The sequence below is a fragment of the Anguilla anguilla genome, chromosome 4 (assembly GCF_013347855.1).
Source record: "Anguilla anguilla isolate fAngAng1 chromosome 4, fAngAng1.pri, whole genome shotgun sequence".
In the NCBI taxonomy this organism is placed as follows: Eukaryota; Metazoa; Chordata; class Actinopteri; order Anguilliformes; family Anguillidae; genus Anguilla; species Anguilla anguilla.
Genome location: NC_049204.1, coordinates 30,219,805 through 30,244,640, shown reverse-complemented (window position 1 = coordinate 30,244,640; position 24,836 = coordinate 30,219,805). Strand labels below are relative to the sequence as shown.

General features: G+C 41.7%; 1 protein-coding gene across 6 annotated transcripts in view; it reads left to right on the top strand.

The window, feature by feature from the left end:
• Nucleotides 1-24,377, top strand: part of LOC118226618 (glycogen debranching enzyme-like) — a 31,275-nt gene extending 6,898 nt beyond the window's left edge. For 5 of the 6 annotated variants that reach the window (XM_035416401.1, XM_035416405.1, XM_035416404.1 and 2 more), the window contains exons 6-34: nucleotides 2,723-2,904; nucleotides 2,993-3,104; nucleotides 3,330-3,456; nucleotides 3,654-3,756; nucleotides 4,143-4,240; nucleotides 4,869-5,008; nucleotides 5,446-5,633; nucleotides 6,256-6,379; nucleotides 7,295-7,458; nucleotides 7,791-7,892; nucleotides 8,166-8,321; nucleotides 8,481-8,631; nucleotides 9,405-9,529; nucleotides 10,039-10,151; nucleotides 10,565-10,699; nucleotides 10,872-11,002; nucleotides 11,856-11,992; nucleotides 12,125-12,258; nucleotides 15,257-15,432; nucleotides 16,533-16,635; nucleotides 17,018-17,243; nucleotides 17,373-17,484; nucleotides 21,151-21,286; nucleotides 21,799-21,911; nucleotides 22,337-22,548; nucleotides 22,944-23,041; nucleotides 23,155-23,242; nucleotides 23,334-23,467; nucleotides 23,677-24,377. In XM_035416401.1, the coding sequence (XP_035272292.1) occupies nucleotides 2,723-2,904; nucleotides 2,993-3,104; nucleotides 3,330-3,456; nucleotides 3,654-3,756; nucleotides 4,143-4,240; nucleotides 4,869-5,008; nucleotides 5,446-5,633; nucleotides 6,256-6,379; nucleotides 7,295-7,458; nucleotides 7,791-7,892; nucleotides 8,166-8,321; nucleotides 8,481-8,631; nucleotides 9,405-9,529; nucleotides 10,039-10,151; nucleotides 10,565-10,699; nucleotides 10,872-11,002; nucleotides 11,856-11,992; nucleotides 12,125-12,258; nucleotides 15,257-15,432; nucleotides 16,533-16,635; nucleotides 17,018-17,243; nucleotides 17,373-17,484; nucleotides 21,151-21,286; nucleotides 21,799-21,911; nucleotides 22,337-22,548; nucleotides 22,944-23,041; nucleotides 23,155-23,242; nucleotides 23,334-23,467; nucleotides 23,677-23,794 (3,938 nt within the window). In that variant the 3' untranslated portion in view covers nucleotides 23,795-24,377. Of the gene's footprint in view, nucleotides 1-2,722; nucleotides 2,905-2,992; nucleotides 3,105-3,329; nucleotides 3,457-3,653; nucleotides 3,757-4,142; nucleotides 4,241-4,868; nucleotides 5,009-5,445; nucleotides 5,634-6,255; nucleotides 6,380-6,862; nucleotides 6,987-7,294; nucleotides 7,459-7,790; nucleotides 7,893-8,165; nucleotides 8,322-8,480; nucleotides 8,632-9,404; nucleotides 9,530-10,038; nucleotides 10,152-10,564; nucleotides 10,700-10,871; nucleotides 11,003-11,855; nucleotides 11,993-12,124; nucleotides 12,259-15,256; nucleotides 15,433-16,532; nucleotides 16,636-17,017; nucleotides 17,244-17,372; nucleotides 17,485-21,150; nucleotides 21,287-21,798; nucleotides 21,912-22,336; nucleotides 22,549-22,943; nucleotides 23,042-23,154; nucleotides 23,243-23,333; nucleotides 23,468-23,676 lie in introns of all 6 variants that reach the window. The other variant, XM_035416406.1, reaches the window with a different exon arrangement.
• Nucleotides 24,378-24,836: the final 459 nt, after the last annotated feature.

Genomic DNA, 24,836 nt, shown 5'->3' with positions numbered 1-24,836 from the left:
AAGGCTATTCCCAGTGAGGAACTGAAAAAAAACTTAAGATTTCCAGGTACTGCTGATGGGCAGTAATGTTGTGTTCATATGCATGCCCATCTGGACCTCTATTATTTATTATTTATTTGTAATTTATTGTTCTTATTAGCCAAACTCACAAACACAGTTATATAGAGACTCGGTAACTCCAGACTCATGTTCTCTACTTAATAATACTGTAAACAAGTGGAAATATTTTGGTTTGCAAAATAAAATTTGTTTAAATGTTTCCTTCATAAGCTGATGTCTGTGTACACCTGCTTCTTCCATTAATTTGAAAACTTGTTTGCAGTTTTCTTTAAATGTGACACTTACATTTCCATATTATTCACCCCTAATTATATGATAATTTAACTTCGCTATGCTGTGTCTTCCTAATATGAATGTTATCATGAAATGTAAGACTCTGCTAATTTTAGTTTGTTTTTATTAATAAAGCATGCATTCACCAGTTCATTATGATGAGATCATTCATTTAAACTGAAGGACTTACTATATTCATTGTTTTATTTGGTAAAATGCATTGAAACCTGTGACACTTGCACTAACAACTGTACATCTGTGTTATTTCCACGTAGTCGTTTTTAGCATATAGCAATCTTTGAATACCATTTCTGTATTTTTCTTGTCACTGAAATCATGTAGCAGAAATATTGTACAGGGGATGCAGCTGAAGGCTTTACTGGTGAATGCTGTCTTAAAATGTAAAATGCCATGTAGAAATTTATACTACAAAACAAACTGAAACAAATTGTATTTTAACACTCAGCACAATAGAAAATATTTTTAAAAATCAGACAGTTCAATAGTCAATCAACGTGCATTAAATCTCGCACACTTAAAATGCATTTTTTTGCATTCCATGTAACCATTTCATAAGATCTTGTATAGTGAGCTGTGCAAATGTTATTATGTAAACAATATAAACTTAAACATTGCAACCTGGGTGATGAAAAAAATGTTCTCACATGTTTCTTACAGTGGAAAAAGATAAAACTTTTACACAATTTTTTTATCTTCTTATTAAGTATAAATGATATTTAAAGAGATGTCATGAGAGCAGAATTGTGCTTCTGGTTGGTACAGTCTGCCTGGTGCTCAGTTTGAAGGGCAACTGTTGCAGCTGTTGAAAACCATCTGCACTGCCCCCTCCCCCATACGCGTATGCACCTTTTCTGTCTTTTCGCCAATTGTGACTGTCCTTTATGCGCATGGGCTTCTGGTGCATAGTGCACAACATAATGCCATCACACTTTGATATTTCACATTCCAGGAGTATTAGAGCATTCTCTCTGGCTTTTACCCAGTGTTGAAAAGGTCAGTGAAACACAATCTCTCCTGCAGCTAAAGGAGAACGGTACTCTAAATCTATAATTAGAAGTGTAGATACAGTAGCTATATTACGTATCTAGTATTTACAGTCCACAGGAGGTGGACTGGAGGCTGAAGTCAGGAACCAAACTTCCCCCGAACTTGAAAGTACTGATGATCTTGGCTCATGGCAAAGTTTTTTTTTTTTAATGCAAACTATATTTTACAGCCATAGGGCTGAAACAGTGAAATTGTGGATTATCCTTCAATAGATTATGTGTTGTTTCAGATCTCTAAATAGAATTTTATGGTGACCAAAAATAACCTGTTTGATAAGATTTTATTTTATTATTGCTAAATTTAAATATAGCACCAAATCATATATGGTAGCTCCACCCATATGGGGTTCCTGGTACTCTCAAATCCCTACATCCTGCCCTAACAAACCAAACTATAAGATTTTAGTTTCATTAAATGCTTGAAAATAGCCTCTTTCTTGGTTAAATGTGGTACACCATGTTTGGATAGTTTTCACATGAGTAAATTTGTGATTTAGAAAAAAAATCTGATGTGGATGCAGGTGTGGCCCAGCATTGTTTAGGCCACATTTTACTTATCTGGTTCTTCATTGCAGACCGTGTTTGGTTAATCAGTTTAATCAGATGTCATAGTGTTGGGCTAAAACAAAAATCTGCACCCACATCGGCCCTTTTCGGATAAGATTGGGTGCCCCTGTTCTAACACATTTACACTTAACTGTGGTACAAATGCCACAGACAAATGTACCAATAATGGCCAAACTGTTGCATGGCAGCAAGGGGGCATTGGATTATTGAATAATTTGGTGTGATTAGGTCAAGCAGTATCACTCCAGTATTGGTGATACATTGACTTGGACTTACCTTATTACTGACTACAGCCAGGATAGCCAAAATCACCTTTTCTGTATGTCGGTACATTCTATTGGGGCATTCCTGTCGCCCACATATTTCTGCACCTCCGGTTTCTGCAGTGATGCCAGCATGTTGCTATGACAAGACCCAAACTTACACACAGTAAGATGACAAGGTGTAATATGCTGATTTTGAAATGTCCTGCCTTCCAACGACTTAGCATTGCAAGGGCTAATGAGACCACTTCCTCATTAATATCCTTTGACATAGTGGCTTTGTTATTCATTTGTCTTACGTAACCTATTATGTGCAGTTGAACCTTCATGGCTGACCACTGAATGCAATACAGTGCAATACTGTATTTTCATGTAAATCTGGTGCTAGATGTAGTCACATTTGTTTCCTGAGTGATTAATCCCTTTCCATTTGCGTAATTGTGAATGTTTTTCTTGTTTGGTTTTCACCATTTTGTGCTCCCTCTGTTTCAGCTGCTAACAGTAAGTGGATTCGGGAGCATCCGGAGTGTGGTTACAACCTTGTGAACTCCCCTCACCTCAAGCCTGCCTGGGTGCTGGACAGGGCCATATGGCACCTTACCTGCAACGCTGCCGATGGGAAATACAAGGACCGCGGCTTGCCTGGTGTCCTTCAGAATGAACAGCATCTGAACGTGAGTTGGATGACCTTTCACCACTGTGGCTGCCTGCCAGGATTCTAGAGGAAGGGGAGAAAAAAAGCTGTTTTCCTTGTTCTTCCAGACAATCCGTGGAATCATTTGGCAGGATGTCTTCCCCAAGATTAAACTGTGGGAGTTCTTCCAAGTTAATGTGGAAAAAATTGTAGCGGAGTTTAAGAAGCTGCTTGAAACCGGTGAGTGTTACAGATGAGAATAGCTTTGCTTTTATAAGAATGTGAAGTTTTTTAAAACAATTTTTACCAAAACTGTACTGGACCCAACTCTGTGATGATCTGCGATAATCTGAACATTTTAAAGACATGGTTTCTGTGTTGTTTTTGTTAACTTTTCTGACATCTTAAAAATCAGGAGACATCAGAAAAGGCAGTTCGGTTTCAGTTGCCCTGATGTGTTCTCAGGCAGCAAAGCGGCAACGAGTAAGAAAGAGGGAAAGGAACATCTGAAGATTATCCCGGACCCTGAGTACAAGCGCTTCGGCAGCACTGTGGACATGACCACGGCCCTTCAGACTTTTATTCCTCATGGGTGAGGAGTCGCCTCGCCTGAGTGTGAATGGGGACCAGTGTCAGTGATTGTGCTTTGGTTTGCATTGCTGAGACAACGTGAACTGAACAACATGAGACAACATACCAGGAGATGTTGTGACAACCATAGTGAAAGGTGAAGTCCAGTATCTGTGTGTATAACTGCCCCCTCCTTATGGTTTTATTTGTGCTTCACAGCAATAGCCCTTCTGCTATTGAGGAATGTTGCAGCTGGCTCAGGAAAAGACTGGAGGAGCTGAATGCTGAGTGCTACAAGCTGACGCATTGCCACCAGGAGCAGGTGTGTTGCATTTCAGATTCCGCCTGCTTTCTGGCTGAGTGTTCCTTAGCTTAAAGGCATGGGAAGCAGAATTCGATTTGTACTGTTAAGCAGGCAGCTGCGTGTTTAGCTCAAATGGGTGGATCCTCGATATTTAAATTGTCATATCGACAGGTGTTTAACCTCCCAGCGGCACAATATTTGCATATCAAATATTCAAAGTCCATGTAAACTTTAAATGTCCTTTAACTGCGGAGCCTGTAGATATTTTTTGCAATTCATTCAACTCAAGGTGAAATGCTGATAAATTGTATAAACAGAATAACTTTTCGAGTCTGATGTCATTGCACATACATTTACCAAGCTTCTGTTAGTTTTACTATACAGTACCTACCTTTCTCACTTAGGCTGTAAACTGCATTGTTGGAAACCTTGTTTATGAGCGCCTGGCTGACCATGGGCCCAAGTTGGGCCCCATCACTCGGAAAAATCCCATCGTCACAAGGTGTGTGCAGTTGCTACTTCTTGGATTCTTAACCTGAATAAAACAAATACTACCTTATTAGAACCACTATACTGACTCCTTCCAAAGTTGAGAGCAGTGATGGTATATTAAGTGTAATTTTGGCATCATTTTTATCTCACAGTTGTGACAATATTCAATTATTCATTTTTGTACCAGGTAAAATCTTCAAAAGGTTTACTATGCCAAAAGGGAAATTCTGTTTTGGATATTATATTTGTAGAGGGAAGATTAATGTACATGTTCACTGTTTAATTAGGCTACTTTACTGTTATTACTCCTTTGATTCATTACTATTTAGCAAAGTTACAGCTTAAACAGTCACAGCATGCGGGTGGAAGTACTCTTTGTAATAACCCACCGGGAGCATTGCAGCCTGCAGGGACATTCTTTTTTCCTCTTCTTGAATGGCATTTTGATAGCCTGCTACTGTGCTAATGACTGGGGTTTTCTCTTTCTTCCCCTTCATAAAGTTGCATTTGTATTCAGTTTCATACAGTTCAGTGGATCTTACCGACTTGCTCTCAGTCATATGCAAAGTTTTTCTGCAGCTGAGTGATCGAGTGACTTTTTAACACAGCAACGTCTGCACGTTAATCTTTCCCTGCAGGTATTTCACCTTCCCTTTTGAGGAGATGACCCTGGACCAGGACCTGCAGCTGATGCACAAGGCAGACAAAGCCTGCCACTTCCTGGCCCACAACGGCTGGGTGATGGGGGACGATCCCCTGAGGAATTTCGCTGAGCCAGGTGGCCCCTCTCCCTCTTTTGTCATTGCAGTCAGAGTTGATTATACGCAGACCTCGGGGGATTTAAATAATACTTTCATGCTTTTAAGTACTGTTTTCTTATTCTGATACCTTTCATTTTCTGAGAGGTATAAAAAGTTTAATATTCTCAAAATTAATGAAAACTATCCACAACATTTTCTGTAGATATGTTCGAAATACATTGAGGTGGAGAGATTTATACATAAATTGTCACATTGATTACTAGAACTGACTTAATAATATACACTGGGCTGGCCTGAGGAGAATCCTTGGGTATATTGAGGATATCCAATATTTTTTGTTAGTTTTCATTTAAACCATTAGGGGGCACTAAAGGTAAGACAGAGGAGTGAGATTACCAATTCATTGCAGTCTTGTTCCTAAAATTAATTTTAAATTTCATTGGTGATGTCACAGGGTCCAATGTCTACCTCAGAAGAGAGCTGATTTGCTGGGGGGACAGCGTTAAGCTTCGCTATGGCAACAAGCCGGAGGACTGCCCTTACTTGTGGGCTCACATGAAGAAGTACACAGAGCTGACGGCCAAGCACTTCTGCGGAGTGCGTCTGGATAACTGCCATTCCACCCCGCTCCATGTGGCGGAGGTACGCTGTAGCACTTCCTCATCTAATGTGCGATGTACCCTGTAGTAGGACTGGGCGATATACCACCAGCAATAGATTATCGAATGCAATAACAGTCATCACCACCATGTGGTGTATTCCCTTTCTTTTCAACTTTTTCTCTTTGATTTTTCCTGATGTGGTAGTAAACGACAACACTTCAGAGGCCGCGTGAAATGCTTACGGAAACAAACATCAGCACTTAGTTATCTATTTGGTGACCATTGCAGCTCTCCATGTGATTGATAAAATTACATTATATGATCACATGGAAGCTTTATGACCTTTCTGCTGATTGGCTGTCTTATCAACACCCAAACTATAAGTTGTTATATATTTTTTAATGTAATGACATACCACGCCTTACGAAGCGTGGTTGTTTACTACTGCATCAAGTATAATTAAAGGAAAATAAAGGTAATACCCCGTATGGCGGTGACGATTGCATTTGATAATTACTGTTGTATTTTATCGCCCAGCCCTACCCTGTAGCATAATGACATTATCAAACATCAATTCATTGATATCTACTGGCATATAGTTACATGCCGTGACGTGTCAGAGGAGCCCCTCTCATGTGTCTGTTCTATGTTGTGCTCTGTAGGAGATGTTAGCTGCGGCCAGGGCAGTCAGACCCAATCTCTATGTGATAGCAGAGCTCTTTACAGGCAGCGAGCTGATTGACAATGTCTTTGTAAACCGCCTGGGGATAACCAGTCTTATCAGAGGTACTGGGCATCTACATGCTAGTGCTGTTTGGCTGTGAAGCGGAAGTCATGGCGTGACACTAAATCTTGCCTTTGTGTTTGTCTTTTTATTTTATTTTATTTTTTTAAATTTTCTTTTCTCTTTGAATTTCAACCGAAAATTCTCCCCCATACTTTCTCAATTCCTCATCCATATATGCCTAAACACCCAACCCTTTCAATTGATCTTCTCTCTCTATTACCCTTTTGTTTTAAACTGCACCTTCTGGGCTCACCTTCTGCTTTTATGTACCGCCTTGATTCCCTCTTCCTTCTTTTTTGTACTTTAAATTGGTTTGTCAAATGGCTAACTATTGGTAATGGTTAACCATTAATCTCACCTCACTTCTGCCTGCCACCTCCACACTCACCGTCTTTCTTGCTTAGCTTTATTCTGTTGCTTTTTTGTGGTTGGCTAATCGCATGCTATCTGGCTCCTCTGTTGTGTTTTTGGTGGGCTTATAGTACTTGCTGGAGATTGCCCGAACAGTAAGGCCTGATCTGTACGTAGTGGCTGAGCTGTTCACAGGAAGCGCGGATCTGGACAATGTCTTTGTGACTAGGCTTGGTATAACCTCCCTCATCAGAGGTAGGACGCATGAATAATACATGGCCTGAATCTTGTTTCCTGGAAGCGGGCCAAATAAAAACTGTTTTTTTTTTTTTTTTTTTTTTTTTAAACAGTCCAAGGTGTTAATGTCGAATGAGAGTGACTGAATGGCATGAAAATGTATTGAAGTAGTCTTGTTTGAAATGAAGCATTCATTTTGTTCTGCGGTCTGTTTCCTGTCACATAGTTTCTTGTTTCAAGTTCAACACAGTTTAAACGGTGCTTTAAATATCTTTGTGAGAAGCAGGGCTGGGATTTGTAACCAAGGTTACGTCTCGCACACACAGAGGCTATGAGTGCTGGTGACAGCCACGAGGAGGGCAGGTTGGTGTATCGCTTTGGGGGCGAGCCCGTGGGAGCCTTTGTCCAGCCCAGTCTCAGGCCCTTAGTGCCCTCTATCGCTCATGCTATGTTCCTGGATGTTACCCATGACAACGAGTGCCCTATTCAGGTATGTGACATGGGTCATTTAAGATGGGTTGTCTGTCACCTATTACGCTGTTTTAAAGGGACTAGAAAGGTACTGTTTCAATGACATACAGTAAAGTTCCATTACAATGATAAGTTCATACCTTCTAACAGATAATAGAAAGCGTCTTTTTGAACATCGTTGAAATAGTGGGGATAGGCTATGTTTGTTTGACTTCACACTTACACATGGTCCAAAAGTAGTCCATCTTACAGTCAATGTTCAGACCCCCCCCCACCCCCCCAAGCATTAAAAAAATACAGGAATTGTTGGACGATAAAGGCCTCTTATAAAAAGTAAAATTGTTGTTGCAGACCCGTTCGGCCTGCGACGCCCTCCCCAGCGCGGCGATAGTCTCCATGGCCTCCTGTGCCACCGGCAGCACCAGAGGCTATGATGAACTGGTACCTCACCAGGTAAGAAGATTCCACCCCCACTCGCACCGAAAGGAATTGCAGCCAGCGTCGCCGTGCATTCAGGTGCTCTGTGCAGTGCTGTTGGGGCGTAAGATTGTCCAGTGCTTCTCAGTGGTGGACCTGAGACCTGAGGCCCTTTGAAATGAAATCTCATTGAGGTCAGGGTCCTTCTGAAGGAAGCCCCAAGCCCAGGCTAGTTGTAAGCTCTGTGGTGGAGATGGCAGTGGTGTACATATTGTAAAAACACCTCGGTTTGTCCTGTCCATCACTTAGATCTCGGTGGTGAAAGAGGAACGCTTCTACCCTAAGTGGAACCCCGAGGCCAAGCCCACGTCTGCGGGGGAGGTGAATCTGCAGAGCGGCATCATCTCCGGGAAAAGGGCTCTCAACAACCTGCACCAGGAGCTAGCAGCCAAGGGCTTCATCCAGGTCAGGAGGCCATATGAGAGAGAGTGTGTGTGTGTGTGTGTGTGTGTGTGTGTGTGTGTGTTTGTGTTTGTGTGTGTGATGTGTTGTGTGTGTGTGTATTTCGGTTTGTATGCATTTCTGTGTGTGTGTTTGATCACCCTGTTGCCATGCGTGTTGCAGGTTTACGTGGATCAGGTGGATGAGGACATCGTCGCGGTGACCAGGCACTGCCCCAGCACCCACCAGTCTGTGGTGACCGTGTCCCGCACAGCCTTCCGAAACCCCAAGAACCACCAGTACAGAGACAACGTGCCACCCATGTTTATCCCAGGTACTCCTCACCCATATGAGAAGTTAAAGTATACCCGCACACCAGCAAATGCCCCCTTGTGGTTTATTCCAAGTGCAACGTTTCTACCCAGGAGGTCTTTGTCAGGTATACAATCACATGTAGAGACACACACAGATTCATACATTAATACTGTAAGCACAATGAACTTAATAGTGTTCAGACCCTAATACAAAGAAAAGGCAATTTTAACAAAAACGTACAAATGGGGTATCATGTATGTATGATGCACTTGTGTGGATATAAAATACAGGAATTGTCTGATAAATGAATGATAAACACATGATCATCAACGTGAATAAACCTACCCCAGGCATTATTATTAGTGTTAATGAACGCATACGTCTCTGAATGTGTGTCTCTGAACCTGAACCTGTGTGTCTATATGAACCCCCCACTTCCTTCACGTGATTGTATGCCTGACAAAGACCTCCTGGGTCGAAACGTTGCACTTGGAATAAACCACAAGGGAGCAGTGCTGGTGTCTCATTTCATAGCACTGCACCTGGGTGCGCCTCACCCATATGACCATAAGGTTGCCACATCAGCTTTACCATGCAAAAGCTGACAAGGCCATTAGTTCACAAGGACATTTGTAAGGAATTCAACACAAAATCTAAGAATGTGTCACTGCCTTTTGTTTCAAATAAGGAATAACTTCAATTTATCTTTTCAGGTGGAATATATTTATGTGCGTTGAAGCGGTTTTTATTTCCTGTGAAACCACCTCCAAACAACTTCCTCTATTACTGCAGGTAAAATTGAGGAGGTGGTGCTAGAGGCGAGGACAATCGAAAGAAAAGCCGGTCCATACAAGGAAGACAAGAAGAGCATTAACGGTCTGCCCGAGTACTCTGTTGAGATTAGAGAACACATCCAGGTAACACGTCTGTAATATAACCTGTGTGTAACAACACCTCCTCATAGAAACCAATGTCCCACCTGTGAGCTACAGGTCTCCATATGGAAGATTTGAGGGGAATGGCACAAGGGGACTCAGATTACTTTGTCAAAGTCTGTGCACATTCGATCTCATTTTTGTAGCGCCAGTTTAATGGCGGGTCAAAACACTACGCAACTATGGGAGTTGTCTCACCTGTTTAATAACAGGTGGCGCACGGGTCTTAACTTTCACAAGCACTGTGCTTTGCTTCTGAATACATACGTCATCACCTTTTTCTTTGTCACTTTAAAATATCTTAACATGTTCAAATTTTTATAGAGAAGCCGGGCGTGGTGTGGTGCTTTATTTTCATTAAAAAGTGGCATTTGACCGTACAAAAGCTTTGATGATAATGCTTATGTACTTTAGCTATTATTCCAATTATAATGGTGACACACATGAGCACCAGTTTCAATAGTAACAGGATCTCTCTCAAACCTTTTCAGCTGAAAGACAGCAGGATAGTGAAGCAGGCGGAGGTGAAGTCAAAGGGTCGCAGTGAGTTTGTGCAGGAGATTGTGTTTGAGCGGCTGACCCCAGGGAGTGTGATTGCCTTTAGGTGAGATGGAATACACGGACGTGTAGTCTGGCAAAACACAGCTAGAACACACAGCAGTGTTCAGTTAAGAGGCTAGAGCAGATCACATTCTTATCTTATCTGCAGAAGGAGGGGGAAAAGTAAATATAATTTGGCATTTAAGAACAACTTTGGATAAAAATGTGATTCTGTATCCTCCATTGTTATTTTTGTCATGCGCTATTGCTATTATTATTTTTGTCATGCGCTATTGTTGTTGTTATTTTTGTGCTGAGTCATGCACTGTAGAACTGTAATCCTCTCGTTAACATGACACCAGCGTAACGCCGAAGACAATTGTCAGGAGTAATTGTCTGAGAATCTGGGCGTTTTTTTAGACCTATGTTGCTGTTTTTGGCTAAGCCAGCCACTCTGACTGCTTGTCCCTCTCCCAGGGTGAGCTTGGACCCCAAATCCCAGGAGATGGTGGGCTTGCTCCGAAACCACCTCATCCAGTTTAGTCCCCGATTCAAACATGGCAGCCTGGCTGACGACAAGGCCCCAGCTATACTGAAAACTCCAATCACGGCGTGAGTGCTGCACTCTCCACCTCTGCTGTGCAAGAAGGCTGCCTCACTTATAGCAGTGTTGTTGAATTTTGGGTTAATTCCAAGTGTTGAAATCTTTTTCCACCAGTTCAGTTCAGCACATCATTCAATCCAGTTCCACCACTGAACTTCGCCACTCTCTTCTCAATTTTAGCATCATGTCCAAGCTAACCCTAGCTGACATGAACATTCTGCTGTTTCGCTGTGATGCTGAAGAACAAGAGGATGGTGGGGGGTGTTACAGTATCCCATCTTGGATGCCTCTGAAATACGGTGGCTTTCAAGGTACTAGACTACCATTGCCTAATGGAAAATTAGCAAGCATTCCTAATACATATATATTCTTAAAAAGTAATTGCACTCACTGTTTCAGCCTGGCTTTTTCAAAACTACTACACAGTTTTGAAAAATGCTTCCTAGGGTGGGTGGAGTCGGTGTGTCCATCTCATTTGCATAAAGTGTTCTCTGTGCAAATGAATTTGTACAGCATAGCTGTGCCTGGCTTGGATCAAACTCAAACTAGGCGTTGCAGTTCAAATATTAATCAAAATTCAGCAATTACATGGCTGATTTCTCACCTCAGATGTTTTCTGAAACATATTTTAGTGGACTGTTCCGGTGGAATATGAGTTTATGAGCAGGCCGCCATGTTTCTCTGGATTGAAAACGTTGAGCCGAAACCAATCTAGCCAATCAGGTGCCGGCAGTCTTCTGTTGTATTAAAAAGTACACTGACAAATCTGTGGGCGGCAAACAATTTTGCTAGATATCTTGATTGACATTTATATGACGTAGTAGTACCTCCAAATAGATACTCTGACATCACATTTGGGGTGAGGCTAGAGTGGAATGCAGAAGAAAAATTTCAAACGTTCCGAGGGTTTTTTCTGCCAGTTGATATTATTTCAGAAATGTTGACATAACGGCATGGATTAAAATGATTACATTTTTCATTATAAAGTTGGCATACAAACACATTCGCAGCTAAAAAAATAATAATAAAATAACATGATTTAGAGTATAATTACCCTTTAAGCACTAATTACCAGAATTTCCTCCAGAGTAGTTACAGCATCATATATGGCATGTTCGAGCATCCGTCTTGTTCAGTTTTATTAACTGTATTTTGTCGTTTCAGGTATAATGTCGGTTATGGCAGATATTCGTTCCAAAAATGATTTGGGGCACCCCTTCTGTGACAATCTGAGACAAGGGGACTGGATGATCGACTATGTGAGCAATCGTTTGGTGTCCCGCGGGGGTGCTCTGGGAGAGGTGAGAAGCACTGGATCTTAAATGAACTGCAGCCATGGTAAAAATGTACCAAGGCCTGCGCGCAACACATTAAGCTGTCCTCATTTGACATTAAAGTGGAAGGGGAGACTACAAGGCTTTCTCTTCCCTCAGGTGGGAATGTGGCTGCAGGCCATGTTTGGCTACCTCAAGCATATCCCACGCTATCTTATCCCTTGTTACTTTGACGCAATCATGGTTGGGGCGTACACCACTGCTTTGGACGCTACTTTCAAACGGATGTCAAGGTATGCTTTGCGTGCATGACTTCAAAAACACAATTCAATTTTATTTGTATAGTTCTTTTTTTACAGAGAACTGTCACACAGGGTTGCAAGGCAAAAGACAGAGCAAAAATAGAAAACCGAGCAAACACGTTAGACATAGCAGGGTACACACGTCAATGTTTATCCTGTGGATAAATCGGACATAAGTATGAATGCAGTTATTTATCAAATTACTAACACGTACCAGGAAGCTTTCCCCAATGCAAGTATGCCCACCCTTGCAAACACTCCCAAATTTCTGACCTGCATGTCATTAAAGTGAGGCTGCCAAAAACAAAACTTTTAAGATCTAATCTACTTGGTTGTACTTTTATGGGTATTACATTTAGAAGAAGCGAAGGCGCCCGTGATGGAACCAATCAGCGGTATTATCGGTATTAGCATGTAAAGCTGGGGAAATGTGTAGAACACAGCCTCTCTGCCTGTTGGAGGACTTCAGCTTCTTGCCTTACCGTTGCCTGTTGTTACATTACATTACAGGCATTTGGCAGACGCTCTTATCCAGAGCGACGTACAACAAAGGGTATAACCATAACCAGGAACAAGTATGTCGAAAACCCTAGAGAGAAGTACCGTTCCAAGTGCAGGGAACAACCACAGAGTTCAACTTGGACCCTGAAGGTTAAACTGATTAACACTAACACAAACGAGAACAGCAACAACGCAGTCTATGCAAAAATACAAGCAGTAGTTAAGACAAGTGCATTAGCTAAGTCACCTACGAAACAGCTACCTAGTTACAACCCTAAGCTTATAGTCAATTAAGAGATTACAGGGAGGTAGGGAGGGATGGGGAGAGGTGCAGCCTGAAGAGGTGAGTCTTCAGTCGTCGCTTGAAGCGAGTCAGTGTCTCAGCTGTTCTGACCTCCACTGGGAGGTCATTCCACCATCGTGGGGCCAAAACAGACAGGAGACGTGTTCGGGAAGCACAGGTGCGAAGAGGGGGAGGTGCCAGGCATCCTGAGGTAGCAGAACGGAGGGGTCTGGCTGGCATGTAGGGTTTGAAGATCTTGTGGAGATATGCTGGGGCTGATCCCTTGACTGCCTGGTATGCTAGGACCAATGTTTTAAATTTGATGCAAGCTATAACAGGCAGCCAGTGGAGGGTAGTGAGCAGGGGAGTGACGTGGGAGTGTCTGGGGAGGTTGAAGACCAGACGAGCTGCAGCATTCTGAATGAGTTGCAGGGGTCTGATGGCAGATGCCGGTAGTCCAGCCAGAACAGAGTTGCCGTAGTCCAGGTGGGATAGTACCATTGCTTGGACCAGGAGCTGGGTTGAGTAGGTGGTGAGAAAGGGGCGGATTCTCTGGATGTTATACAGAAAAAATCTGCACGCCCGGCTTACTGCTGCAATGTTCTTGGAGAGGGACAACCTGTTGTCCATCACCACTCCGAGATTCTTGGCACAGGGTGATGATGTCACTAAGGTGTCCCCTAGGGAAATGGAAAAATCGAGGAGGGGAGAGGTTAGAGCAGGAATAAAGATTAGCTTCGTCTTTCCCGGGTTGAGCTTCAGGTGGTGTTTGTCCATCCAGCTCTGGATGTCCCTCAGGCAAGCGGAGATGCGGGCAGGGACCTGTGTGTCCGATGGGGAGAAGGAGAGAAAGAGTTGCGTGTCGTCGGCAACTCTTTCTCTCCTTCTGTTAAGGATGTAAGATCTTGACGACCTGTACGCTGACCTGGGGTCAGTTTTCCTTGCTTGAATGTGGCTGAAGAGGTGTCGAAGGGGATATGGTAGTGGTAGGTGTCATCTGTCGGGGAAGACATAAGATTAAAGAGCCCCCTCCCCCATGTAGCAAGTGATTGATGGCAGGGGTGCGATACTTTTTCAGTATCACAATTCCGCCCACGTACAGACGTGACACGAGGGCACCTCTGACAAGCAAAAATGTGTCAGCACAGTTTATATAGAAACACTACACACTTCGCTTAAATAAACTGCAGATAATGTGCCCAGTGGTATACACCCCTATATGTGGTGCCTATATGGGTCTGGCTTTCACATTAATCACTGTTATCTCTGCTGTGTCATATTTTAAAGTAAAGGGAGAATGGCACTGGCCTATCTTTAAGCTAAACAAATTTAGCTGTCCTGAAACCACAAAAGACTAAACAGGTGAGACAGGGTCATGCTGTTGCTTTCGCAATTTTACAAATGTGAGAAATGTTGGTATGATACGTTCTTGTCATTACGTTACATTTATTTGGCAGGCACTTTTATCCAAAGCGACGTACAATGAAACAGCAGCGAACATTGAAATGTTTGTAGAACAGCGGGTGGCATGAGGCACTGTTTGTCATGTGATTAAAGAACAGATGTTGGCATTTACATGCCTGATTGTAAGAAAGGCACAGTCCTTTTCATGTTGCTAAAATATTTCCTTTCTGTTGTCCACATTTCACTTACAGCGTTATGGCTGTAATTGCTCAAGGTGGGTTTTGCAAATCTTTATGTACTTACAGTACGCTATGATAAATCTTAAAAGCCATTTCAAACTTCTGAAAGAGGTTTACTGGCTACAGACTATGGAAACTGTGACCTGGAGTCCTGTAGGTAGATGTGTAATTGACCACAGTGGTTACCTGTGGAGGGAACGCTTCAGTTGGCTGGGTCTCATCCACCCCATCACGCAGTGCCAACTCTGGCCCCACCATCTGCCTGTCCCAGCTACCTCATTTGCACTGTAGCAGCTCAGTTTATGGACTACTGAGCAAAAGGAAAAGGCTTACTACTGTGCGTATGTAAACTGACACCATTGGAATAATCATTAGACTTTGAATTGGTACGTACCACCATCCAGGTGTCTCTGCAAGCTATAATAATAAATACTCAGTGAGAGTATTATTAAATTTAGTAGTGATATATTTATGAATCCCCCAGGAAGTCTCCTTGCAGCATGCAGTGGAGGATAAACCAGCAGGCCAGTGTCTGCAATGAATGGCGTTGTTGGGTTTTCAGTTTTGTGCAGAACGGCTCCACCTTCGTGAAGCTGCTGGCCCTTGGCTCAGTGCAGATGTGTGGTGTGGGTCGTTTCCCTGCGCTGCCCCCTTTGTCCCCCGCCCTGCAGGATGTCCCGCACCGCCTCAGTAAGGTCACCAACAAGGAGGAGCAATGCTGCGTGTCCCTGGCTGCAGGTGAGACGGCCACACCCTGTTCTCACGCTCGCACGTACCCACACACACACACACACACTCTCACACACACACACACACACACGTACTCGTTTGTTACAGCTGGCTCAGTGACAAAACATGAACTAGGGAGATTACGCCACTGATTAAGCATAAAACAAGATGTTTAATAATAAACTCAAATGCTATTAATAATACATAGCCAAAGTTATGGGGCCCTATTTTCATGATAACGGAAGCGCACCTGGGCACAAGTAAAATTTCTTGCAAATGGACTATTTGTCCCCTGCATGGGTTGGGTGCCACAAAAGGTGTGTCAATAGAAACATTTGTTGCTGCGCAAGTGTGTTCGTATTTTAAAGCAGCTCAGGCCTGGTTTAAACTGAAACGCTGCCACATTGTGCTATTTTGAATGTGACCTTATGAATGTGCTGATCATATGAATGCGTGAACACATAACATAAATGCAAGAAATATTGTGTTTCAATTTGACTATTTCAAACGCAAGCTGTGTTCAGTTATGCAGTCCAGTGTTGGCTATTTTGGCGTTGCACCTGCATGGAGTAAATCAATGGAAGCTACTTGAATGAGATACACAAGGTATGTGGGAGACCAGCTCTACGCCCATCAAATAGTGTATGATACTTGTGTTAAACGCTTGTAGGTGCAAGGTGGTTTTTGTTATGTTCATTTTTTTAACTATCACTACAGTCAAATGGAGTACATAATGGGATTCTGGCATGAGGTGGCACTACAGGGAGCACATTTACAGGCAGTGCATCTACAGTGGCTGTTAGACAGTGGCTATCCATTAAAATCATGGCTATCTACTCTGTCCATTGAGCCTAGAGCACACAGACAGCTTTCTTTTATTTGTGTTTGGTAAGGCTAGGTGAAAGATTGAGCAAATCTTTGGAATGTTAAAAACGGTTAGTAGCTCTCGCAATTCAAACCAGTTGCGAACACAGAAGACACACAATATACTGCCTCTTTCTCTCTAACATACAAACAACATTCTGTATGTATACACACACACACACACACACACACACACACACACACATATACTCAGGTGCTGAGGAGCCTCTCTTTGTCTCTTGAAGGGTTGCCTCATTTTTCCTCTGGAATCTTCCGCTGCTGGGGCCGGGACACCTTCATTGCCCTGCGTGGCCTGATGCTGGTCACTGGAAGGCATTTGGAGGCCAGGTCAGATCCTGTCATAGCAAAACACTGTTATCCACATCCTGTGCCATTATTCAGTTTTCAAGACATACATAAAATAAATGTATAAAGTATGTATATATATATATATATATATATATATATATATATATATATTAAATAAGTACTATATATAGTAAATAGAATATATACATATTGGCAAGTATTATTTTGTACTTTTTGTACTGTTAGTTTCATATAAGTGTAGAGAATACCAGCACATCAAATACATCTATAAAAACACAATCTGAATTAGGGAAAATGCTTCTAGCTGTTTTTAATGATAAAATATTGTTTCTGATTCACATCCTTAAAGTCCATTGTTTGAAATATGAGTGTGTCCTTATCTTCTGCGCTGTTTTTCCAGGAACATCATCCTGGCCTTCGCTGGAACCCTGAGACACGGCCTGATTCCAAACCTGTTGGGCGAGGGCATTTGTGCACGGTTCAACTGCAGGGACGCCGTGTGGTGGTGGCTGCAGTGCATCCAGGACTACTGCAACATGGTGCCCAATGGCACCGACATCCTCCAGTGCCTCGTGTCCAGGATGTACTCAACGGACGACTCCAAGCCCCTGCCAGCCGGGACTGTGGTATGAGGGCCCTTTAGTTTCTTGCAGTTACATTGTTGTTGGGTATGTCTATGCACTGTTTTGTGGTAGTGTGTTTTTTTTTTCACTTTTTTTTTTTTCACTCTGTGCATTTGTGATGCTGTCTCCCAGGACCAGCCCCTTTATGATGTCATCCACGAGGCCATGCAGCGCCACATGCAGGGAATAGAATACCGGGAGAGGAATGCAGGACCCCAGATTGACCGCAACATGAGGGATGAGGGTGAGTAAAGGGCAAGGCAGCGTGCTCACAGCAGAGAGCTTCTGTATAAAGTGCACCCGTTAGTGCAGGAGGCCGTGTATGTATGCCCGCCCACAAGGATTTCCATCTCATTTAGGAGTCAATTCATTATCAGTGCTATCAGTTCAGGAAATTAATTTACTAAATTTACTCAATTCTGTCAGGATTTTTCATTTAATTAATTTGAATTTTAATGAATTTAAAAGAATTTTCCCCAACTCTGATTTATACACAATTAGCATTAGCATTAGGTGGCATTAATTAGCATCAAGGATACAAAAAATCTTGATAGAGGATTCAGCCTTCATAAGACACCATCTCTCAGGTTTGCAAATTGGCTAGTGCACTGTTTTTTACATTTTAAAAAATAGGGCTACTGTAATGACACGGTTTCCGCCAGTGTATTGCAAGCCCGGCGCCCCGACACCCCTAAGTTGACCCCCCGCCGGGCCTAAGCATCGGGTAAATTTTTTATTTTTTTTTTTTTTATTTTTTTTTTTAATATGTTTTTTAAACTACAGTTACAGTGGGGCGGCTCGGTCGGAAAGCTCCCCAGCGACATCTGTTGGTTAAAACGTGAACGCACTATAGGAAAACAGCAGGTCTGAGATCAGTGTTCTTTACAGTGGGAGTGACGTTCAACACTTGAGCTTTCAACTATCACAAGCTAATGTTACAGAGCAAGCCACCATTTCTTATTTAGTAGGCTAACTAACCTCGTTACAAACTGCGTTATCACTTCATCTCATCGGTAAGTACATTCTTTTTATATTAACTTAAGCAGTGTGTAGGTAACGTTAAACTAATAGCATGAATGTAACGTTTGATACATTGTAACATTACATGACTTATTAATCGCCATCGAAATAACGACTTCACTTGTTTATTAATAACGTTAGCTTGATGACATGATGTGCACGACAACATGGTCATTTAGCTAACTTAACTAGCTAGCCAAACAGTCAGTAACATGTGCCCAGCATTCCAAGGCTGTACATTGTTGTAAGATTCAGTAGCCAATCAGTAGGCAGTGTTGTGCATATCCCGCTCTTACAGCTGGTTTCCAGACCAAACCACTGCAAAGAGAGCAAACTTTTTCTTTTGTCAGTGACATTTCCTTCTGGTATCTACGACGGCAATCGCAACCACGACATTTATTTTGCCTTTTTGTATAGCTATTTCCATGGATAAAATCACATTTATTATTATTATTTATTGGTAAAAACATTTACTTCATATCCAGGGAGATAGCCAATTACTTGCACGTTACATGAGATGTGTAGCTATTTAGTAATACGATCGCATTTCAGGCTAGAAAATAACCCGTTAATCCAGAGAAATTGCGATCTTTATCGCAACAGAATGTGTCAAGGCTGGCAGCCCGGATCAAATTTGTTGTGACAGCTGTCGTCCAAAAGAAAGACCTGAGAGAGGCTGCCTGCATGCGTGCCTCCCCCAAGGCGTTACGTCATTGTTTTGCAATGCGTAAAAACATGCTGGCTTCGGTAAGTGGAATCGATAAGCTCGGAGGCATACGATTCCAATGAATAGGACAACTTGGAACCGGTTCTCGATTCCCATTCCTATTTAAATGTCCCCAGGCTTGTTGTAAGATTCAGTAGCCAATCAGGACTTGAATACAAGTTTTTGTAGAGTGCAAAAACTTTGATATTATTTATTTTAATTTATTTTGTTGTTGTTGAAATGTGACCAGCATTCCAAGACTGTAAGAATCAGTAGCCAGTCTGGACTTTTTCCAAGTTTTTTGGGCCCCCGTCAAAAAAGACACTTGCCACCGGGCCTAACAACTTTTTTGGGGGAAACCTTGTAATGTTTAGTGGTGAAACCTATTGGCTCCCAAACATTCACTATTTTCACTATTTTATCTAAATTATATTACACATGAAAAATCGTTTGGTCTTCAAACTTTTGTTGGCTTGATTTCAAACTCAACAGAAAAGAGAATAAAACTTTGAAGTTTCTCCTTGATTGGATGAAGTTGATTGCCATTAGCTGTGAACCTCAACTCACCCGTGTTAACGTCCAGGTGACATTAACTACCAAATCTCCATTCAGTGAGTTTAAAAATCAGAAAATGGACCATTCTGTTCCAACATACCTCTGTGAAGATGAAAAAAACAAAACAGCTGGCATTGGACATCATAAATAAGATTATCAATAAGCATACACATTTGCAAGGCCATTAGGCCATTTCACAAAATGTTAACATTCCAGGTTCAACAGTCCGTAATGTTATTAAAAAGAAAGCAACCCATGTGACTGAACACCCTGCCAGGACGTGGTTGAAAGATGACTAAAGATCCTGTAGACGGTTGGTTCGAATGGTCTTCCGAAGAGCTTAAAGTTGACCTGGAGAGAGCTGGAACAGTGGTTTCACCTCACACAGACCACCGGGCTCTGAATAAAGAAGGCTTATGTGGTCAAAAGCCCTGGTAGACTCCATCGGTAAAGGAAAGACATAAGAAAGCCCGGTTGAACTTCGCAAAAACCTGCACGCACACACCTAAATCTTTCTGGCAAAATGTTCTGTAGCCTGATCAGACAAAATTGCAGCTCTTTGGCAACTCTGATCAGTGCTATGTTTACTGAAGACCAAATGAAGCTTTCAAGTTAAAGAACACCCTCTATACTGTCAAATATGGTGGAGGTTTGCTAATGCTGTGGGGCATTTTGGAGTGACATGTAGAAAACTGGGTTTCTGTCAAAGGCTGCACTCTTCCAGCAGGCAGCAGGACAATGACCCTAAACACACTTTAAAAGGTACCTCAGAAAACACACTGTTCTGGAGTGGCCAGCAATGAGTCCAGATCTAAATCTCATGGAAAACCTATGGCGAGACCTGAAAACACCAAAGGCACCCTTCAAATATTGAAGAATTAGGGCTGTATGTAGCTGAAGAGTGCTAAATTTAGGTTTGAAAATGAATTTTTTATTTATTTCTGTACCGTTTGATATCAGGTTAATAAAGGTTTGAAAAAAATTCTAATTTTTCTCAAGTGGAAGTGGTTGTTTTAGGTAAAATAGTGAAAAATGCTTGGGTACCAATCATTTTGACCACCACTGTATCGAATCATTCTAATCAAAAAAGGTTTTGAAGTGTTAAAATTGGTGCCCTCTGATATGACTTTCAAAGATACATTTTATTTCATTCAATTTCCATTCGTAACGCATTCATATCTCTGGGGATATTTCTCCTCCCAACACCAGTATTACCTGTCGTGTCATTGTGCTTAAATGAGATCATATATGCTTTCTCCAGGTATTAAATGAGGCGTGCACTCAGATGACCCTGTCATTGTTGCTGATCTTGATACATCAAACCGAATGACTCATGCATATTGTACGGTCTCTCTTCCCGTGCTTTTGTGTTCTCACATTTAGGACCTCTCAAATGACTGTGCATAACCATTCAGAGAAATGCACAGAAAATGAGCATTGCTGCTTTGTACTAGTTTTACACTACCACCGTAAAAAAACAGGTTCTTGCTCCACCTTGGTGGATTCCAAATGTCGCAATTCAACTGGCGCTAGGAGCGCTGAGGCCCTGCAAGTTTTTGGGAAAATATGCCCTTAAGTCTGTTAAGTTCCTCTGGAAGCAATAAGTGACATCTGTGGTTTTTTCCTCAGGCTTCAATGTGGAGGCTAAAGTAAATCCAGACACTGGATTTGTATATGGTGGCAATCGCTTCAACTGCGGCACATGGATGGACAAAATGGGGGAAAGTGAGAGAGCTCGCAATAAAGGAATTCCAGCTACACCCAGGTAACGTTACACCCCGCACTTAACCCTGCTCTTTTCTGTGATACTGTAATGCACATTCTAAAGTTGCATATTGTTTGAATCTACAACAGCCATGCATTATTGTACATTTGCTTTTTGCTTTTATAATTAAAATGATAATTTCAAGTCTCTTGAAATAATTTATGAAACATTGGGTCGTACTGCTTTGGAATGAAATTTTGATATCAGTACTTTTAATGGCAGGCCTTGATTTGCAAGTTATTTAATGACTTATAGACAGTGCTTTGAATGTGTGAGTAACTTTTGTACATTGAAAACCTGTTTCTCTTTCTATTAATTTCTCAATGATGTCAGATTGACTCAGTTTTAAAGAGGGCGAGTCAATCGAGTTTTCCTATCAGTGAGACAGGATGAGACACAAACGTATCTTTGTGTTTTCCTGTCCGTGCTTGTGAGAAACCAAAGTGCCTTTGAGCTGATTTGGTTATGACTGAGTGTGAAAATGAGTGTTCCTTTGTGCTGTTTGGCTCCAGGGACGGCTCGGCTGTGGAGATTGTCGGTCTCAGTAAGTCCACTGTGCGTTGGCTGTGTGAGCTTCACAAGAAGGGACTGTTCCCCTATGCGGCCCTCACCATCCAGAGAGGAGGTGAGTCTCAAACGCTGCTCAGACCCAACCTGCCCACTCGGGAAACATAAAAGACACAACTGAATACCGCTGAGGGTTCCTTTCTGACAGTGCAAACCGTAAGGATGTACATATGGTTCAGTGTGCTGAGGAACTTTAATGGACCCTGTGAAGGATATGTACTTGGTACATCCTTGGCACATCCAAACATCTTCCATAGGTTTTATATTCTAATATTTATTGAAATGTTCGAGATAACCTCTAAAGAAATATCACATAATGAACACTAAATATGTTTCATGAATATGTACTGGCTGTCCAAAACCTCAAGGTAATTAAATTAAATTAAAAAATGATTTTAATACCTCGCTGATACTGGATTGCTAAAGTGAATCACATTTTTAGTTTTCATAGATATGCATTTACTTTTACTCATTCTTCACCAGGAAAACAGCTTTCAGTGTCCTATGAAGATTGGAACCGAAAGATACAGAGCAATTTCGAGAAGCTGTTCTACGTGTCACATGACCCAAAAGACCCCAATGAGAAACACCCTGACCTGGTGCACAAAAGGGGGATTTACAAGGACAGTTTTGGGGCCTCTAGTCCCTGGTGTGATTATCAGCTAAGGGCCAACTTCCCCATCGCCATGGTGGTGGTAAGCTACTTACTGAGTATAGAGGCAGAGACTCAGTCCCTAACTTTGATTGGCAAATTTAAGCCAGCTTAAAGCCAGCATGTTTCAGTTCTTATGAAAATGTATAACTTCCAAAATTTAATGTAAGTTTTACATAATATATAATACATGAATATATAATAATAAAATGTGATTCTCATTCTCTAGTATGTACAGAGAGTGTTTGTGCATCATATAATTGTGCAGAATTTGGTCATTATTTTCCAGAGCATGTGTTCTTCCTATCCCCGTTTTTAGCACTAGAGCTTTTTTATCCTTCCTTTTCTCCATCTTCATTCCCTGCGCATGTGTGTACATCCATGTCATATCTCTGTTATGAGCGTGTTGTTTGTCTGTCTGTGTGTATTGATTCCTAGGCCCCAGAGCTGTTCACGGTTCAGAGAGCGTGGGAAGCCCTGGAGATCGTGGAAAAGAAGCTGCTGGGGCCTCTGGGAATGAAAACCTTGGATCCAGAGTGAGAAAAACCTCTTTAGCTCCTCCCATTTATCTGTATTTTCTGTTTTGTCTTTTTCCTGTGTCTAACTATGGGTTATTCTCACTCATATTTCCACTTTTCTTCATTTACAGTGATATGGTATACTGTGGTGTCTACGACAATGCTCTGGATAATGACAACTACAATGTAGCTAAAGGCTTTAACTACCACCAAGGACCTGTAAGTCAGTTTATTTAAGTGCCATTTTATTTATTTGTTTTTGCCAATGTAAGTGTTTATTAAACACTGGTGCAATATGATTGCCTTTTAGGAATGGCTTTGGCCTGTTGGTTACTTCCTGCGTGCCAAAATGTACTTTGCCAAGAAAATGGGGAAGGAGACGTATGAGAAAACTGTTTATCTTGTGAAGAATGTTCTCTCTCGACACTACGTCCATCTGGAGAGGTAAGCAACAGGTGTAGGACAAAGCCTCCAAGGTACCTGTCGTTACTGATAATGGTCTTCTAAATATAAAATGTGTAATGTGAAAAATGAAGTGCATAGTGTCATATGAAGGTGGAACACTGAAATTGTTGATTCTGGGTAAGTAGCCATCACATGCTTTGTGGCCACCTGTTTTTTTTTTTATTGTTTTTTTTTTTCCCCGCCCCCAGATCATCCTGGAAGGGGCTTCCAGAACTAACCAATGAAAATGGTCAGTATTGCCCCTTCAGCTGCGAATCCCAGGCCTGGTCAATCGCCACTATCCTGGAGGTGCTCCACGATCTATAAATGCTTGCTTGCCTTCCGCTGAAACGCACCCTGCCCTCACGTTAGTCTTCCTGCCTGAGTGTCTCCCTGAAGCTCATTTAGCTGAGTATTTTGTTATTTTTCCCTTTTCTCCTAACATTTCTCCACTGTCCTAGTTTCAAGCAGTAAATTCCAGCGTTTGTTGTGCTAAGGAAGAAGATCCATAGATTGCAGTGAATTTTAGGTATGGCCTCACTAAGTATGATTTTTCACAGTAATTTCAGTTTGACTTGAAAGGGTGAGTACTGTAATTAGTTTTCACCCACTGTCTTGTGGAATGCTTTCAGAAACAGCATCTCTGGAACAACCAATGTTACTTGTGGATGTCTGTTGTTTAGAGTATTTTACCAATTACCTGTGTACTGTATACGAGTCATAAATGTCATTTTATTTAAAAAAAATAATTTAAATGGAAATAAATATATATCTAATTGGTTAAACAATGCACTGTGCCCTATGTTAGAGTTCTGCACATTTGTGGTTTACACATTAGAATTGCTGCTAAAAGTGGTGCTCATTGTGATATTTACAGGATTATATAAACAAACAGCTTTGCCAACCATGACTTTTTGCCATTTCGTACTTGTCTGATTGTGTATTTATTGTGTATGTTCCACACACGTAGTGCACACGTGACATGTCCTTACTCCTTACTTTATTTTCAATGATTTAATATGATGAGCAATGGTCTCCCTCATTTCTCTTCTCTTTCTCTCTCTCTCTCTCTCTCACACACACACACACACACGTATACATTTTCTGTCTTCTTGTAGAAAAAACAAGACCGAAAAATCAGTCTGGTTTTGATATGTTGAGCTTAATTTTATATAAGGACAGTGGGACACTTTGTAGATATCATTTATGGGCTAAACTTCAACTCTACATCTCTAGCAGGCCGACTGAAAAGTAACAGGATATCCTTTATCAACATTTTAATAATTAACACAGTTGAAATAAAAGAAATGAAGATTTTAATAAACAGTACTGTCTGTATACTTGGTCCCTCACAGAACTGTTTTTACTG